The sequence below is a fragment of the Xenopus laevis genome, chromosome 7L, assembly GCF_017654675.1.
Source record: "Xenopus laevis strain J_2021 chromosome 7L, Xenopus_laevis_v10.1, whole genome shotgun sequence".
In the NCBI taxonomy this organism is placed as follows: Eukaryota; Metazoa; Chordata; class Amphibia; order Anura; family Pipidae; genus Xenopus; species Xenopus laevis.
Window position 1 is genome coordinate 110,072,816 of NC_054383.1, and position 18,850 is coordinate 110,091,665.

At 40.2% G+C, this 18,850-nt stretch overlaps 1 protein-coding gene across 1 annotated transcript in view; it reads right to left on the reverse strand.

The window, feature by feature from the left end:
- Positions 1–1,909: 1,909 nt before the first annotated feature.
- The window catches only part of mboat7.L (membrane bound O-acyltransferase domain containing 7 L homeolog), a gene marked incomplete in the record, with an annotated part of 28,059 nt that continues 11,118 nt past the window's right edge, over positions 1,910–18,850 (reverse strand). The window contains 4 exon segments of the mRNA NM_001095137.1: positions 1,910–2,562; positions 2,563–6,109; positions 16,381–16,563; positions 17,461–17,821. Coding sequence (NP_001088606.1) covers positions 5,719–6,109; positions 16,381–16,563; positions 17,461–17,821 — 935 coding nt within the window.

The following is an 18,850-nucleotide window of genomic DNA, read 5'->3' on the forward strand; positions in this document are numbered from 1 at the left end:
AAAAGCATGACAAAATCAGCATGACCTATAGGTAACTTTTAATGTACTTTCATATTTTAAAAAAAGTGGTTTTTTAGTGTCTGTATCACTTTAAAGGGTGCTCTTATCTGTGTAATGGCAGTGGGCCCATTTTCCCACCTATTGTTGTAACTAATGGGCTATTGCATAAAAGTTGATTCTTACCCTATTTGCAAAGCATTTTGGTAGGTTGAATATGGCTGATTCAAACATCTGAACCTCATAATAACAATCGGATCTCCTAAATGAGCTGCCTCTGACTGACAGTCCTACTTGCTTCTTGTAAGCGCGGTTTCCCAAACACTTAAAGGTGAGGTCCAAATGGTCTCCTTGCACCTCATCATTTTTCATATCTCTAAGGGTAGAACCACATGGACGATTTCCCCGCGATTGTGCTGGTTTCCGATGCGCTGCACCATAACCGCAGGCGTCAAATCAGATGCGACGGAAAACAAGGTAAGAAACACAAGTGTCGGATGGTTTCGCAGCATTCATCCCACACGACACGACTGTCAGATGCAAACGCTGCATCCAACAGTCGTGTCGGAAGAACACTTAAACACCATCTGACATTGCTATTGCTTACCTTGTTTTCCGTGGCATCTGACTTGACGCCAGTGTTTTGGCGCAGCGTGTCAGATCCGGCAGAATCGTGTCCAAAATGCTCGTCTAGTTCTGCCTTATACTGCACTTAAAGGAGAACTAAAGCTTAACTAAAGAAGTAGCCACAAATACTGTATCTCCAAAGATGCCCCAGTAGCTCCCCATCTTCTTTTCTGCTGATTCACTGCACATGCTTTGTGCTGCTGTCCCTTACTGAGCTTAGGGACCCACTCACAATATACAGTACACATAGAATTGAAATGTCACAGTATAAGGCTGATTAGTAATTAATACAGATAATTACTACATGGCAGCACAGAAACCAGTGCAATTAGCATCAGAATTTAATAATCAGCCTTGTAGCATCAGTTTATATTACAGACCAACCTCATTTTCTGCTGGATAATTAGTGACAACCCCTAAGCTTAGCTTCTCAACAGCTGCTCAGAGCCCACTGAGCATGTGAGTGTCACAGACACTTTCCAAGATGGTGAACCCCTGTGACAAGTTTGAAGTCCTGTATCATCGCTGCTATTGACAAGCTGAAACTTTAGGCTGGTGCAATAAGTTCAGTATATAAAATATGGCATTTTTAGCCATATTCATTTATAGAGTTTAGTTCTCCTTTAAATGGCTTCACACTGGATACTATAATAGAGATTGCAGCCTCATTGCTTGTAAGATAAAACAGTAGTTTGGTAACCCAACTGAACCCCTGTGAGATGAATTGAAATGCTGACTGCGAACCAGACCTGACCCCCAACATTGGAGCCCAATTTCACTAATGCTCTTTTGGCTGAATGGAAGGAAATCCTACCAATAAGGGAAATCCTTCCCTGGGGAGTAGAGGGAAGCAACAAAGGTGGAGCAACTTTATATTAGTACGCTTGGTTTCGGAATAAGATGTTGAGCTGTCAGGTTTCTGGATAATTCTGGTCATACAGGGGTCATTTAACAAAACTGTGCAAATGTGCCCATGGGCAGTAATCCATGGCAACCAATCAGATTGCTGCATTCATTGTTCTACTTACAGCTAGCTTTAAAAAACTAATCACTGATTGGTTGCTATAGGTAACTGCCCATGGGCAAATTTGCCCAGTGTTAATAAATGAGCCTGTGTGTGTACACTAAAACATTCATCCATACAAATCAGCACAAGAAGGAAGGCTTTCCACTAGATGCTGGAACCTTATTGGTCAGATTGGTTTCCACTTAGTTTAATCTACTCGCAATCTGTCAACAGAATAAAGAAATCTGCCGGACCCAAAAGACAAGTCAAAATACACGGTTTATTGAGAGATTTTTCTTTTTATATAAAATGTATACTTTAGCAAGAAAAAAGTTCCTGTGATATCACCAGTACTTGACATATACAGTGTGTCCTGGTACCGCACTCATTCCCTTGATAAACAGATTCCAAAACCTAAGACCAAAATCTGTCCTGTGCACATGAACCAATGAGCAGCTGGGGGAGGAGGAGGAGGAGAAAGATGGAAGGTCACAGTGTCTCATGTCCCTGGTTTATGTCCATCCCTCCGACAGCAATACTAAATCACAGCATTTTCCTTGTTTACTTCTTTTACAAATTTGATCAAAATATAACAATTTAGAAGAAAAACTGGACCTCGATTTACTAAAAGTAGTTTTGAAGGATTCTCAAAAATTCGTCCAGCGTAATCATGGCAGTTATTCTGCAATAAGGGAATAGTGCTTACAGGTTATTTTACAAAAAAACACAGAAAAATTTACATTTCCGGATTTATTTTGCCAACTGCACATCTGGAGGCGTTCAGTACGGACTATTGATGTAATCTAAAGGGATGTACAACTACAATACCCAGCAGCCACAGTGCATCTTATGCAAAACTTATGGGGAGTGATTCATCCCCCCTCAACAGGCAGCAGAGTTTTCCAAGCCTAGTGCTTCTGAGGTGGATCCGCTTAAGGATGTCATATGTAGTTTTTGGCATGAGGTTTACTTCTTCGTGTAAAGATAATGGAGGAACTAGGCAGCCCCAGTTGGCCCTCAAATTAGAAAACCCTCCTATGAGCAAGGTTGGCTGCAATGTTTTTTTCTCATCTAACAACCTTATATTAGTTTATTTATGCCCCTCCTGTTGGACTAGATTGTGCTACTAAAGAGCTGGAAACCAAAAGAAACACCTATGAATTCCATCTACTTTTGGGTAATCTTTCTCTATGATAAAAACAAACTATGCCTAAACAGTCCTAATGCTGAGGTGCCCAGATGGGTTTAACGTAACTGGCGTTTTCATTTCAAGATCACTCCTAGTTCCTCAAGGCAGGGAGCTATTATGGTGCCATGACAGCGGGTTAGGCTGAAAAAACTAAGAGAAATTCAAGTTCAATTCTTCTAAATCTAACTGTTCTCTCACCTAAAGGTGGCCATAGACAACGCCAAACTAGCCGATCTTTCCCCGATATGCCACTAACGGGCATGTCTACTGTATATCGGGGGTAATCTGAACGATCGGATTAAGATGAGATCGCAATGGGCTTCATAGGACAAAATCAAACCTGTCCGATCGACCAAACGACCGATCTCTGCCGGAGGAAAAATGTCGGGACTCGCTACACACAGTCTGAAAATCATACGAATCGTCGGATCCTTGTGCCTATGGCCATGTTAAGTGACCTACCTACCCAGCTGCTGATTCAGCCTCACAGGGAGGATAAAGGTCTTTCCTGACCCCCCAAAATGGCATTGTTCCCACAATCAATTACTTATTAATTCATGCTTAAAAACATAATTATGTGGGCCCTCTTGTGCTAGAAATGCATCCAAACTGGTTTTAAAACTCATGTCCATGTCTCTTGGTAGGGAATTGAAATACTTTGGCCCCTTCAGTACCACAGTTATATCTACAGTCTACTCTGAGCTGCCATGTAAACAAATGCAGACTGAAAAAATGACCAGAAATGTAGAGGGAGGGCTGGCAATAAGCTCCTTTTTATGTGGATGCATAAGTCTGCTAGCACTTAAAGGAGAAGAAAAGTAATTTTACCTTGGGGTAAAAGGTTAGGCACCCCCAAGTGATTATATTTACTTACCCGACACCCAAGGCTGGTGCTCCTATCAGCAGAAAACTGGTCCGACCTGGGGGTCTCTGCCAGCGAGCACCACGTTTGATCGTCTTCGTCACTTTATTTTTAAAATTTTCCGAGGCAGACGCATGCGCAGTAGAACAAAATAGCCGTCTTTTTTTATTTAAAAGTTTAGATTTTCACTCTAATGTGCATGCACAGCCACAAGAAGAAGCAGGAAGACGATCGCTCCGTGATGCTCACTGGAATAACCCCGGGCCGGTGCAGTTTTCTGCTGATGCAGAATGAAACCAGCATGGAGGCGCATGTCTCATTCCGAATATTACCGAAGTGGCTGAAGATGGCTGCCGTGAACTCTGATGCCTGAATCTGCACCGAGGGGTAAGTAAAACATTAGGGGCATTTGTCTGGGGTAACACTTAGTCTGGGGGGAGGAGGGAGGGGTCTATTTAGGGTAGGGGTTTTTTAAGTTTAGGGTTTAGTTCTCCTTTAAAGGTGTAAAAAGTATTATGGTCTATTTATAGGCAGTAATAACCGTTACATTTGGCATTTTTACATTATTTCCCAGTATTATTTAGCCCCCCCCCCCAAAAAAAAACCTGCCTTACAAATACAGCCGATTTGGGAAGTTTCATCCTATTTACACAAAATATTAGGACATTTTGCAGAAAATTACATGTTCTCTATTTCAGAATTGGCAAAAGCCAAAGGCTAAATCACCATAGCGATCACCACTACTTTACATTTCCCTTGATTCAGAATGTTTTTTGGATTCTTTATAATTACGCAATTCTTCTTCACTATTAAATGTCGAAATATAATTCAAATGTATCTCAACCATTTATAAAAAGGGCCTTTTATGTTTAAATATAGATCTATTTCTTCCATTGTGTTGGGTTCTTTGGCAATAAATATGTATTATTAGCTAAAGCTCAGTTGAAAGCAATGGCTCTGAGCCTTATTGGGCAGGGTTTGCGGCAGGACCAATCATACAGTGATTAAGCAAGTCCAGCAAGAGTCAATTTAACTGTGATGATTAGTAAGGATGCACCAAATCCACTATTTTGGGATTCGCCCGAATCCTTCGTAAAATATTCAGCCAAATACCGAACCATACCGAATCCAAAGGGCCAGGAAGGGTGAAGAGAAACATTTTTTGGCTTCCTTGTTTGTGTGATGGACAGTCATGTGATTTTAAAGATTCGGATTCAGGCCAGGCACTTGGATTTAGCACATCCGAATCCTGCTGAAAACATCCCAATCCTGGCGGCATCCAGAAACGAATCCTGGATTCGGTGCATCCCTAATGATAAGACTGTATGTGATTATATATATTTTTTGTCATTATTTTTCAGAAACGTTATACCTGAAATAGTTAACGGTTCCCCACTGTGATGAATAAGCACAAGGCATATATGTTCATATGGTGAAACAGGATACAAATGAATCTACAGCATCATGTACCTTCCTTATTCTCCAAGTATCACTTTTTGTTCCTGGGCTTCACTGCGAATTCCATATACAGAAACGGCCTTTCCGTTGATATGTTGAAACTGCTGAAATGCCAAAAACAAGCGGAGTGTCCCAGGTTTGAATAGCTATAGAATTGGTAAAGAAACCCCTGTCCCAGCCAACTCCTTGCTGAAAGAGAGACCAGGGGCACTTTATAGCGGACTGAGGAAGATTTGGCTGCCAGCAGAAATACATTTTTTTGGATGATAAAATGACAAGCATTTGGCTTAGGATTTGCCAATATAACGCAGGCAGTGCTCTTGCCGAAAATCCTGATGTGCCGCAATCCAGGACCGTAGACATGTGACTTCACGAGGAAGCATAAAAAAGGATGATGTGAGGGACGCTCGCAATACACTGTAAGACCGGACGGTATTCCTGTAGGAGGAACATATGAAGTATCGGTTACATTCCGGGAATCTGAAGCAGAGGAAGTGGGAGAGGGCTGTAAATCATCAGTTTAGCACGAGTCACAGGGTTTTCTATGGCCGACAGGAGGATCCAGGTACTTTACTGTGTTTATTCTTGGAGCCTGTTCTCTTGTTTGGCCTCTGCCTTCTCCTCCTTCGTGTTTCTTGGCCTTCGGGGAGACTTAAGTGCCAGCACGCGGCCTAGAAGGAATAAGCTTATAGCCAGAACGTGCACCGAAAAGTAGATGGACTGCCAGTAGCGATAGGTGTCGGTGAAGGTCAGCAACACAAACCCCATGCACATGTAGTCATAGGCTCTCATCTTAAGGAACCAGTGCACCCAATCAAAAATCATCTTTCCAGAATCGGACACGTGACGCCTCAGGCCAGCCTCCATGGACCCCTCTGCTGCCAAGCATAATGGTATGGTCAGGAAGCTCATGTAATATCCAGGGTGGATTCCATGCCAGTAGGCACTTACAAGCATGGTCCATGCACTCCTGCAATGGGCACAGAAAATGTGATGAAGTATAAATAATGAGGAAATGCACTTACTTTCTTTAGATATTCTCTAGACACACTGGGAAATTCACCTGTAAGTTACCTTTTTGCAAAGGCTTAGAATGGCCTTTTCTTAGCAACTTTGTCTTTGAATTATTTCCCTTCTTCTTCTGACTCTTTCCAGCTTTCAAACGGGGGTCACTGACCCCCGCAGCCAAAAAACTATTACTCTGTAAGGCTACATTTTTATTGTTTTTGTTTCTTTGTATTTATTATCTTGCATTCAAGTGTTGTTGACCTTTAAATTAACTTTTAGTATGATATTGACATTCTGAGACAATTTGAAATTAGTTTTCATTTTTTGTTATTTGCGTTTTTTTTTTAGTTATTCAGCTTTTTATTCGGAAGCTCTTTAGTTTGCAATTTCAGCAATCTGGTAGCTAGGGTCCAAATTACCCTAACAACCCTGCAGTGATTTGAATAAGAGACTGAATATGAATAGGAGAGGCCTGAATTGAAAGATAAGCAATTACAATAAATGTGTAGCCTTACAGGGCATTAGTTTTTTTGATGGGGTCAGTGACCCCCATTTGAAAGCTGGACAGAGTCAGACAGAGTCAGAAGAAGAAGGTAAATAATTAAAAAAAACCTATAAAAAAATAAATACCAATTGTTAAGTTGCTAAACATGCTAAAAATTTCCTTAAAGGTGAACCACCCCTTTCAGGCCCCCTTCTATTGATCTTTCAGTCTCTCATTCAGACCACTGCCTTGTTGTAAGGATAATTTGAACTCTAGTGATCAGATAAATGGCCACAAAAATAAAAGCCAAAGCTATAACGTCTTTGGAGTTTAACCAGTTAATCTCTCTGGAATATTTACAGACAACCTTCTAGATCAGTGATCGCTACCCAGTGGCTCTGGAGTAACATGTTGCTCACCAACCCCATGGATGTTGCTCCCAGTGGTCTCAAAGCAGGTGTTTATTTTTTAATTCCAGGCTTGGAGGCAATTTTAATTGTATTAAAACCAGGTGTACTTCCAAACAGAGTCTCCTATAGGCTGACAGTCCACATAGGGGCTACAAAATAACCAATCACAGGCCATATTTGGCAGGAACTTTCACAGGCTTTCGATGTTCTCTAACTTCTTTTACATTTGAATGTGGCTCACAAGTAAAAAAAAATTGGGGGTCACTGTCCTAGATTAACCCTTTAAGTGCCACAGAACGTAGAATCTACGTTCTGTGGATCAAAGGACCAAAGTGCCACAGATCGTAGATTCTACGTTCTGCAGCACTTCCGGGTTTGCGAGCGGAGGAGCGGCTGTTAGAGCCGCTCGCTCCGCTCCTTCACGATCCCCTGCCCCTAGACAACGAGCAGAGCAGGGGATCGTGTGGCCCCTGGGGCGCGATCGCCCAGGGGCCCCAAAGCAGCAGCAGGGACGCGTTTCCTATGCGTCCTGCTGCTGCCTGCGCCGCACTTCCGCCCAGCTCCGCCCCCACATGGCTGATGATCGTTGGAGCTGGAGATCTGCTGCGTGGGACCCTTTCTGATCGATCTGCAGCATCTACCCCAGGTAAGTGTAACATTTACACACACAAAAACACACAAACACACCAACACACACTTATTACAGTAATATACACTTACATTCACACTTACACACACTCACACATAGATTTTTGGGGATTGGGGGGGTCACACACACTCACAGCACCCATGTACACTTGCACACGCGCACATGCGCAAATAACATGCAATTTACCCGTTGTGCACACGCATATGTACATATATGGCTTTGTGGCTTTTTTTTTTTTTTTTCTTATCGCATCGTCTCTTTTTGGGCTAAAAAAAATGTTTTATTGCCGTTCCGAATAGCGTATTCGCTAACCGTACTGTGCAATAGCTTTTGTATGTTATTTTGGTGGTTATATTGCAATTTTGGGTATTTTGGTGCATTTTTAGCCATTTTATTGAATTTTTAGCCATTTTATTGCATTTTCAGCTCTGCATTTGTGTTGTTCACTTGTTTCTGCCCGTATAATCGATTTGGCCCAGCTAAAATATTCAAACGGTAATTCTGGTGGCCGATTACACTAGTGTGAAAAAAAAAAGCATTGATTTTTGTGGTTTTATTAGTTTTTGGTGATTTATTTGCATTTCACACTGTTCTGTGTTATTTTGTTTTGCCTATGTAAATTTTATCTACTATATATCCATTTGGGGGTCTCTGTGCGCCACATAGTTTGGTATATCTATGCATATTGGGCATCAAAGTGTTCAGTAGACCCCTGTCATTCATATTTAGGATGTTTTATGCTGATACGTTACGAAATGTGGGGCACATAATGGGGTAAAATTCAAGCTTTGTGACGATTTTCAGAAATTTGATAAAAACCGTTATGTTCAGCATTGCTTTGCAGTTTGGCAGTTTGCTGTAGAAACACTTATTTACCCATTTTGGATTCGTCAGAATGTGTACTTTCTGAAAATATATGGTTTTCTGGGGTCTCTGTACTGTTAGGGGGGTCTAATGTCGCATAATACACACACCAGGTGCTTATATTGCAGCAGCCAGCGCGTCAGCTGTGAAAATGTCTATACATATTGTCATTTGGGGGTCTCTGTGCGCAACATAGTTTGGTATATCTATGCATATTGGGCATCAAAGTGTTCAGTAGACCCCTGGCGCTCATATTTAGGATGTTTTATGCTGATAAGCTACGAAATGTGGGGCATATAATGGGGTAGAATTCAAGCTTTGTGACGATTTTCAGAAATTTGATAAAAACCGTTATGTTCAGCATTGCTTTGCAGTTTGGCAGTTTGCAGTAGAAACACTTATTTACCCATATTGGATTCGTCAAAATGTGTACTTTCTGAAAATATATGGTTTTCTGGGGTCTCTGTGCTGTTAGGTGGTCTAATGTCGCATAATACACACACTGGGTGGTTATATTGCAGCAGCCAGCGCGTCAGCCGTGAAAATGTCTATACATATTGTCATTTGGGGGTCTCTGTGCGCCACATAGTTTGGTATATCTATGCATATTGGGCATCAAAGTGTTCAGTAGACCCCATGCGCTCATATTTAGGATGTTTTATGCTGATAAGTTACGAAATGTGGGGCATATAATGGGGTAAAATTCAAGCTTTGTGACGATGTTCAGAAATTTGATAAAAACCGTTACGTTCAGCATTGCTTTGCAGTTTGACAGTTTGCAGTAGGAACACATATTTACCCATATTGGATTCGTCAAAATGTGTACTTTCTGAAAATATATGGTTTTCTGGGGTCTCTGTACTGTTAGGGGGGTCTAATGTCGCATATTACACACACCAGGTGCTTGTATTGCAGCAGCCAGCGCGCATCAGCCGTGAAAATGTATACACTATTGTCATTTGGGGGTCTCTGTGCGCCACATAGTTTGGTATATCTATGCATATTGGGCATCAAAGTGTTTAGTAGACCCCTGGCGTTCATATTCAGGATGTTTTATGCTGATAAGTTACGAAATGTGGGGCATATAATGGGGTAAAATTCAAGCTTTGTGACGATTTTCAGAAATTTGATAAAAACCGTTACGTTCAGCATTGCTTTGCAGTTTGACAGTATGCAGTAGGAACACATATTTACCCATATTGGATTCGTCAGAATGTGTACTTTCCGAAAATATATGGTTTTCTGGGGTCTCTGTACTGTTAGGGGGGTCTAATGTCGCATATTAGACACACCGGGTGCTTATATTGCAGCAGCCAGCGCGCGTCAGCCGTGAAAATGTATACACTATTGTCATTTGGGGGTCTCTGTGCGCCACATAGTTTGGTATATCTATGCATATTGGGCATCAAAGTGTTCAGTAGACCCCTGGCGTTCATATTCAGGATGTTTTATGCTGATAAGTTACGAAATGTGGGGCATATAATGGGGTAAAATTCAAGCTTTGTGACGATTTTCAGAAATTTGATAAAAACCGTTATGTTCAGCATTGCTTTGCAGTTTGGCAGTTTGCAGTAGAAACACTTATTTACCCATATTGGATTCGTCAGAATGTGTACTTTCTGAAAATATATGGTTTTCTGGGGTCTCTGTACTGTTAGGTGGTCTAATGTCGCATAATACACACACACCGGGTGGTTATATTGCTGCAGCCAGCGTGTCAGCCGTGAAAATGTCTATACATATTGTCATTTGTGGGTCTCTGTGCGCCACATAGTTTGGTATATCTATGCATTTTGGGCATCAAAGTGTTCAGTAGACCCCTGGCGCTCATATTTAGGATGTTTTATGCTGATAAGTTACGAAATGTGGGGCATATAATGGGATAAATTTCAAGCTTTGTGACGATTTTCAGAAATTTGATAAAAACTGTTACGTTCAGCATTGCTTTGCAGTTTGACAGTTTGCAGTAGGAACACATATTTACCCATTTTGGATTCGTCAGAATGTGTACTTTCTGAAAATATATGGTTTTCTGGGGTCTCTGTACTGTTAGGGGGGTCTAATGTCGCATATTACACACACCGGGTGCTTATATTGCAGCAGCCAGCGTGCGTCAGCCGTGAAAATGTATATACACTATTGTCATTTGGGGGTCTCTGTGCGCCACATAGTTTGGTATATCTATGCATATTGGGCATCAAAGTGTTCAGTAGACCCCTGGCGTTCATATTCAGGATGTTTTATGCTGATAAGTTACGAAATGTGGGGCATATAATGGGGTAAAATTCAAGCTTTGTGACGATTTTCAGAAATTTGATAAAAACCGTTACGTTCAGCATTGCTTTGCAGTTTGACAGTTTGCAGTAGGAACACATATTTACCCATATTGGATTCGTCAGAATGTGTACTTTCTGAAAATATATGGTTTTCTGGGGTCTCTGTACTGTTAGGTGGTCTAATGTCGCATAATACACACACCGGGTGGTTATATTGCAGCAGCCAGCGCGTCAGCCGTGAAAATGTCTATACATATTGTCATTTGGGGGTCTCTGTGCCCCACATAGTTTGGTATATCTATGCACATTGGGCATCAAACTGTTTAGTAGACCCCTATGTTTATATTTAGGATGCTTTATGCTGGTAATGATACATGGACAATACGATGCTGGAAAGTTGAAGCTTTGAGGCAATTTTCAAAATATTTTACCAAAACCGCCAAATTTGGCAAAGCCTTGCGACTCAGTAGTTTGGGGCAGAAAGGCATGGGTACCCATTTTAGATTCTGTATAATGTGTACTTTCCAAAAATATATGGGTTTGGGGGGTAAACATATATTTCTGTGTTTTTACCCCACAAAAATGCAGTCAATGTGTTGATTTTTCATTAGCTGAAGTTACCCACAGGACTATTTGTATGCGCTAACTTCATTTTGGGGCCTCTAACTGCCATATACTTTGGTAAACCTATGCACAGTGGGCACCAAACTGTTTGGAAGACCCCTGGCAATCATATTTAGGGTGTTTTTTTTTGGTGCGTAACGATACGTGGGTGATATGGTGCTGAGAAGTTGAAGCTTTGAGGCAATTTTCAGATATTTCACCAAAACCGACAATTGTGGGAAAGCCTTGCGACTCAGTAGTTTGGAGCAGAAAGGCATGGGTACCCATTTTAGATTCGGTAGAATGTGTACTTTCCAAAAATATATGGGTTTGGGGGGTAAACATATATTTCTGTGTTTTTACCCCACAAAAATGCAGTCAATGTGTTGATTTTTCATTAGCTGAAGTTACCCACAGGACTATTTGTATGCGCTAACTTCATTTTGGGGCCTCTAACTGCCATATACTTTGGTAAACCTATGCACAGTGGGCACCAAACTGTTTGGAGGACCCCTGGCAATCATATTTAGGGTGTTTTTTTTTGGTGCGTAACGATACATGGGTGATATGGTGCTGAGAAGTTGAAGCTTTGAGGCAATTTTCAGATATTTCACCAAAACCGACAATTGTGGGAAAGCCTTGCGACTCAGTAGTTTGGAGCAGAAAGGCATGGGTACCCATTTTAGATTCGGTAGAATGTGTACTTTCCAAAAATATATGGGTTTGGGGGGTAAACATATATTTCTGTGTTTTTACCCCACAAAAATGCAGTCAATGTGTTGATTTTTCATTAGCTGAAGTTACCCACAGGACTATTTGTATGCGCTAACTTCATATTGGGGCCTCTAACTGCCATATACTTTGGTAAACCTATGCACAGTGGGCACCAAACTGTTTGGAGGACCCCTGGCAATCATATTTAGGGTGTTTTTTTTTTGGTGCGTAACGATACATGGGTGATATGGTGCTGAGAAGTTGAAGCTTTGAGGCAATTTTCAGATATTTCACCAAAACCGACAATTGTGGGAAAGCCTTGCGACTCAGTAGTTTGGAGCAGAAAGGCATGGGTACCCATTTTAGATTCGGTAGAATGTGTACTTTCCAAAAATATATGGGTTTGGGGGGTAAACATATATTTCTGTGTTTTTACCCCACAAAAATGCAGTCAATGTGTTGATTTTTCATTAGCTGAAGTTACCCACAGGACTATTTGTATGCGCTAACTTCATTTTGGGGCCTCTAACTGCCATATACTTTGGTAAACCTATGCACAGTGGGCACCAAACTGTTTGGAGGACCCCTGGCAATCATATTTAGGGTGTTTTTTTTTGGTGCGTAACGATACATGGGTGATATGGTGCTGAGAAGTTGAAGCTTTGAGGAAATTTTCAGATATTTCACCAAAACCGACAATTGTGGGAAAGCCTTGCGACTCAGTAGTTTGGAGCAGAAAGGCATGGGTACCCATTTTAGATTCGGTAGAATGTGTACTTTCCAAAAATATATGGGTTTGGGGGGTAAACATATATTTCTGTGTTTTTACCCCACAAAAATGCAGTCAATGTGTTGATTTTTCATTAGATGAAGTTACCCACAGGACTATTTGTATGCGCTAACTTCATTTTGAGGCCTCTAACTGCCAGATACTTTGGTAAACCTATGAACAATGGCCACCAAACTGTTTGGAGGAACCCTGGCAATCATATTTAGGGTGTTTTTTCTTGGTGCGTAACGATACATGGGTGATATGGTGCTGAGAAGTTGAAGCTTTGAGGCAATTTTCAGATATTTCACCAAAACCGACAATTGTGGGAAAGCCTTGCGACTCAGTAGTTTGGAACAGAAAGGCATGGGTACCCATTTTAGATTCTGTAGAATGTGAACTTTCCAAAAATATATGGGTTTTGGGGGTAAACATATATTTCTGTGTTTTTACCCCACAAAAATGCAGTCAATGTGTTGATTTTTCATTAGCTGAAGTTACCCACGGGACTGTTTGTATGCGCTAACTTCATTTTGGGGCCTCTAAATGCCAGATACTTTGGTAAACTTATGAACAATGGCCACCAAAATGTTCAGAGGAACCCTGGCAATCATATTTAGGGTGCTTTTTCTTAGTACGTAATGATACATGGGTGATATGGTGCTGAGAAGTTGAAGCTTTGAGGCAATTTTCAGATATTTCACCAAAACCGACAATTGTGGGAAGGCCTTGCGACTCAGTAGTTTGGAGCAGAAAGGCATGGGTACCCATTTTAGATTCTGTAGAATGTGTACTTTCCAAAAATATATGGGTTTTGGGGGGTAAACATATATTTCTGTGTTTTTACCCCACAAAAATGCAGTCAATGTGTTGATTTCTCATTAGATGAAGTTACTCACGGGACTGTTTGTATGCGCTAACTTCATTTTGGGGCCTCTAAATGCCAGATACTTTGGTAAACTTATGAACAATGGCCACCAAAATGTTCAGAGGAACCCTGGCAATCATATTTAGGGTGCTTTTTCTTAGTACGTAATGATACATGGGTGATATGGTGCTGGGAAGTTGAAGTTTTGAGGCAATTTTCAGATATTTCACCAAAACCGACAATTTTGGGAAAGCCTTGCGACTCAGTAGTTTGGAGCAGAAAGGCATGGGTACCCATTTTAGATTCTGTAGAATGTGTTCTTTCCAAAAATATATGGGTTTGGGGGGTAAACATATATTTCTGTGTTTTTACCCCACAAAAAATGCAGTCAATGTGTTGATTTCTCAGTAGCTGAAGTAAAGTCCTGAACAATTTGGATGCGCTAACTTCATATTTGTGTCTCTAAATGCCAGATACTTTGGTAAACCTATGCATAATGGATATCAAACTGTTCAGTGGACCCCTGGCAATCATATTTCAGGTGCTTTTTCTTGGTACGTAATATAGTTTGGGATATGCGGAGCAGCAAAATAAAACCTTTGAAATGATTTTTCAAAATTTTGAATTTTATTTTGAAAAACCGCTATGTTCAGACAAGCTTTTCTGTTTGGTAGTTGGGAGTAGAGAGACATAGTTACCCATTTTGTAATCGGCAGAATGTGTACTTTTCAAAAATGTATGGTTTTCTGGGGTAAACCTATGGTTTCAGGATTTTTTGCCTTGGAATCTAAAGCATGCCGTTTTCTGCCTTAGTGCTTTCAAAATTCAGTAATATACTGCCGGGAGTTTTTGCTGTACAGAAATCCTAAATCTCCCTAAAACTATACATATCTGGTATTGGCACGTTCGAGAGACATAAGGCTTTCCAAATCAGTTGGATTTTCATCTGTAAAATGAAATATTTTTCTGGTATAAATTGATATACAATGAAAAATGGTAATTTTTCATTTTTTTTTGTTATTTAGCACTATAAATTTTTTTGCACAGGTGGAAATACATGAAAACTCAGGCAGATTTAGAAAGCTCAGTTTCTACCGAAAAAAACAATGTATAGTTTTCCTAGGTAAACTATAGGTTTCCCCTCAGAAAATGCCCCTAAAGTGAGAGAGCACAAAATGCTTAAAAACGGCTGGCATTTCGCGTAACCAAAATGTGAAATTCTGCTGGCACTTAAAGGGTTAAAAGAGACACACTGCATATCTTGATTGATATGTGTTAAAATTAAGTTTGTAGCAAACCCTTTGGATCCAGTTTCGCCATAAAGGCCACCACTCACATGGAGAACATGCTTTTTTGTCAGTATCCAATAGCCGGTATCAGCTGTCCGTCAGTAGGTATCTACAGGCAATTGTGCAAGTTACAGCTGGAGGGCACCGTTTACATGGAGGAATATGTTATTATCCAATAGTACATCAAAAAGTGGCCCTCCAGCTGTCTCTGAATAATATCTCTCAGGTAAAGGTGAGGCAGTTCTGATTGGATAATGAGAAGAAACCATGTTCCTCCATGTGAGCAGGTGGTCCTTCATCTTTCACAGAGCCAGTTTGTTGTTGGAAAGGCCGACATTTGGAAGGGCCCCTAGTGACAGTTTTTTGCCCATGAGCCACATTCAAATATAAAAAGAGTTGGGGAGCAACAAAAGCATGAAAATGTTGCAAAATAAGTGCTGTGATTGGCTCCCTATGTGGACTGGCAGCCTATAGGAAGCTCTGTTTGGCAGTACATATGGTTTCATGCAACCAAAACTTGTCTCCAAGCCTGGAATTCAAAAATAAGCACCTGCTTTTAGGCCAGTGTTGATATTTAATCACATTTTCTTTAACTAAAGTTAAATGAGAATAAGATCTAAAAGCCCGAATCCAAAAATCTGCACTCTCAGACCTGTCGAGGTCATGAATAAGTCAATGGGAGAGGCACCTATCTCAATTTGAAGTTATCGTGGTTTGCGCTGGGTTTAGCCCGAAAATCCGGGGTTTTCGGGCAAAAACACGGAAAAAAAATTGAGCGGGGAAAAAAGTCAAGAATCAAATGATTTGAGTTTTCACTCGATTTTATTGGGTTTTCCCCCCGATCCGATTAATTCAAGTTTTTTAATTAATAAATAAGTTCAATCTGGGCAGTGGAGTTTTAGTAAATAAACCCCTAAAAGTTACGGGGGGAATATAATACTAGGAGGTGAGGCTGAAACTATATGTCCCTTAAACGTTTCTTAACAAAAGACCCCGGGAACCATACCAGACCAAACGTTATACTTTCCCACAAATAAGCACAGGCCAGTTAGTCTGAATAATTGGGCCACTAATTACATCATCCAAGATGATCCGCCATAGGCTAATATTGTGCCCCCTCCCCATGCTATAATGTAGGTTTAATTGAACGTGGCCCTGGTGAACATTCTAGGAAACATGGCATCTGATATATAAAAGGATTTGCTGTAGCAAATGTATGATCTATTCATAGCACTGTTTATCTTACTGATCCACTTTTAATATTTAGTAACAGCTTGTGGTGCTAAATTGGAGTCTCTGCAACTTACCCAAACACCAAGGATTTAACAGGAGAATTTTTGTATATATATTGTGCCAGCCACCACTGTACACTCATGTTCCAGTAGCGCATCCCGTCCTTCACTTTAACACAGAAATCTGCCCCATAGCAGTCGATGTTCTTTATTGTCTCATAGTCGTACTCCAGCTCCACCTTAGCCCCCTCAGCGTTTCTGTTTTGGGACAAAGCAGAAAATGCATTAGACAAATAAAATATAAATAAAATAATGGATATCAAAGAATCTTTAGGCAAGAGTTGTGTATTTCCCATGAATGTAAAAGGGACTCTTACAGGTATGGGATCCCTATCCGGAAACCTGTTATTCAAAAAGCTCCAAATTATGGGAAAGTCCATTTTAACAGAGGTGGTTACATTTTACTATGTTATAGAATGGCCAATTCTAAACAACTTTTCAATTGGTCTTCATTATTTATTTTTATAGATTTTTTTAATTATTTGCCTTTTTCTTAGGACCATTTCCAGCTTTCAAATAGAGGTCACTGACCCCAAAATACAAATGCTCTGTAAAGCTACAAATGTATTGTCATTGCTACTTTTTATTACTCATCTTTCTACTCAGGCCTCTCCTATTCATAGTCCAGTCTCTTGTTCAAGCCAATGCATGGTTGCTAACTTAATTTGGACCAGATCAACCAGATTGCTGCAACTGCAATCTGCAGAACTGCAGAGTAAAACGCTTAATAACCACAAACGATTAAAAATCAAAAAACAAATGTTAATTGTCTCAGAATATCACCCTCTACATCATACTAAAAGTTAACTCAAAGTTGATAAACCCCTTTAAGCAAATGCCCTTCCCTTTCCCCTTTCTCTGTAATTATAAAATAATTTTATATGATTTTAAGTATAGGGTATGGAGATCCAATGGAAAGATCCCTTATCTAGAAAACCCCAGGTCCCAAGCATTCTGGATAATAGATCCCATACCTGTACTAGTGAAGGTACATTATTGCATCCCCTTTAAATTAGAAATGTAATCAAAATTACACATCATAATCAGTTGTTTGATTAATTAAATTTAGTAGCCCTCAAGGTGCTCCCCTCCTACCTCTCTAATGGAGCATATTCCACGGTTGGCCCTCCTCCAGACCGTGATTTAGCTGAAACAGGATAGGCTCCAAACGCAGCAGAAATACAGCCGCATTCAGCAAATATCCAGGCTACGTAGAATCGCATACGGAAGATGAAGAAGGTGGGGACCATATAGAAGAGACGATACAGGAAAGCCTGCTCGTAGAATTCATCAGTCTTCACATAATCCAGAGGGAAGTACTGGGAAGCTATAAGGAACAGGACTCCAAACACTGGAGCTGGTTTAAGCCTGGAAACCAGTGGCTTCCAGCTTGGGATAGAGGCCGGGTCGATTTGGTGCAGCCAGTCATAGTAGGTCTTGTAGCGATAAAAGGGACCTGGAATTCAGAATATATAAAATATTTACTATTGGGACATTTATTTTTCACTTACATTGTGTTCACTGGATATACATTACGTTTAGGAACTCAAGGAGAACTAAAGCTCAACAAAGAATAGGTCTAAACATATTAAACCATGAGCCTCATTCATGAAAGGGGTGGTTTACCTTTAAAGGGGTTGAGATAACTTTTAGTATGATGTAGACAGTGATAATTTGCGACAATTTGCTATGGTTTTCATTTTTTATTATTGAAGGTTTTTGAGTTATTTAGCTTTTTATTCAGCAGCTCTTCAATTTGCATCTTAAACAATCTGGTAACTAAGGTCCAAATGACCCTAGCAACTATGCATTGATTTGAATAAGAGACTGGAATATGAATAGGAGAGGCCTGAATAGAAGGATCAGTAATAATAAGTAACAATAACAATTTGTAGTCTTGCAGAGCATTTGTTTTTTTAGAAGGGAGTCGGCGACGCCTATTTGAAAGCTGCAAAAAAGTCAGAAGAAAAAGGCAAATAACTATAAAAAATAATGAAAACCAATTGAAAAGTTGCTTAGAATTGGCCGTTCTATAACATAATAACCTTAAAGGTGAACCACCCCTTTAAATTAACTTTTAGTATTTTACAGGTTACTGGCAACTTTTCAATCGGCCTTCATGTTTTTTTTTTATAAATATAGTTTTTTTTTAATTATTTGTTTTTTATTTTACAAATGCTCTATAAGGCTACAAAGTTATTGTAATCGCTACTTTTTATTATTCATCTTTCAATTTTATTCTATTTCTTATTCAAATCAATGCATGGTTGTTAGGGTAATTTGCACCCTAGTAACCAGATTGCTGAAAGTGCAAACTGTAGAGCTGCTGAATAAAAAACCAAATAACTCAACAAAAAAAAACACATAAATAATAAAGAATTAAAACGAATTGCAAATTGCAAATCTCTACATCGTACCAAAGGTTAATTTAAAGGCGCACAACCCCTTTAATGCCCACAGATGAGTGCTAGAGCGATAAGGAGAG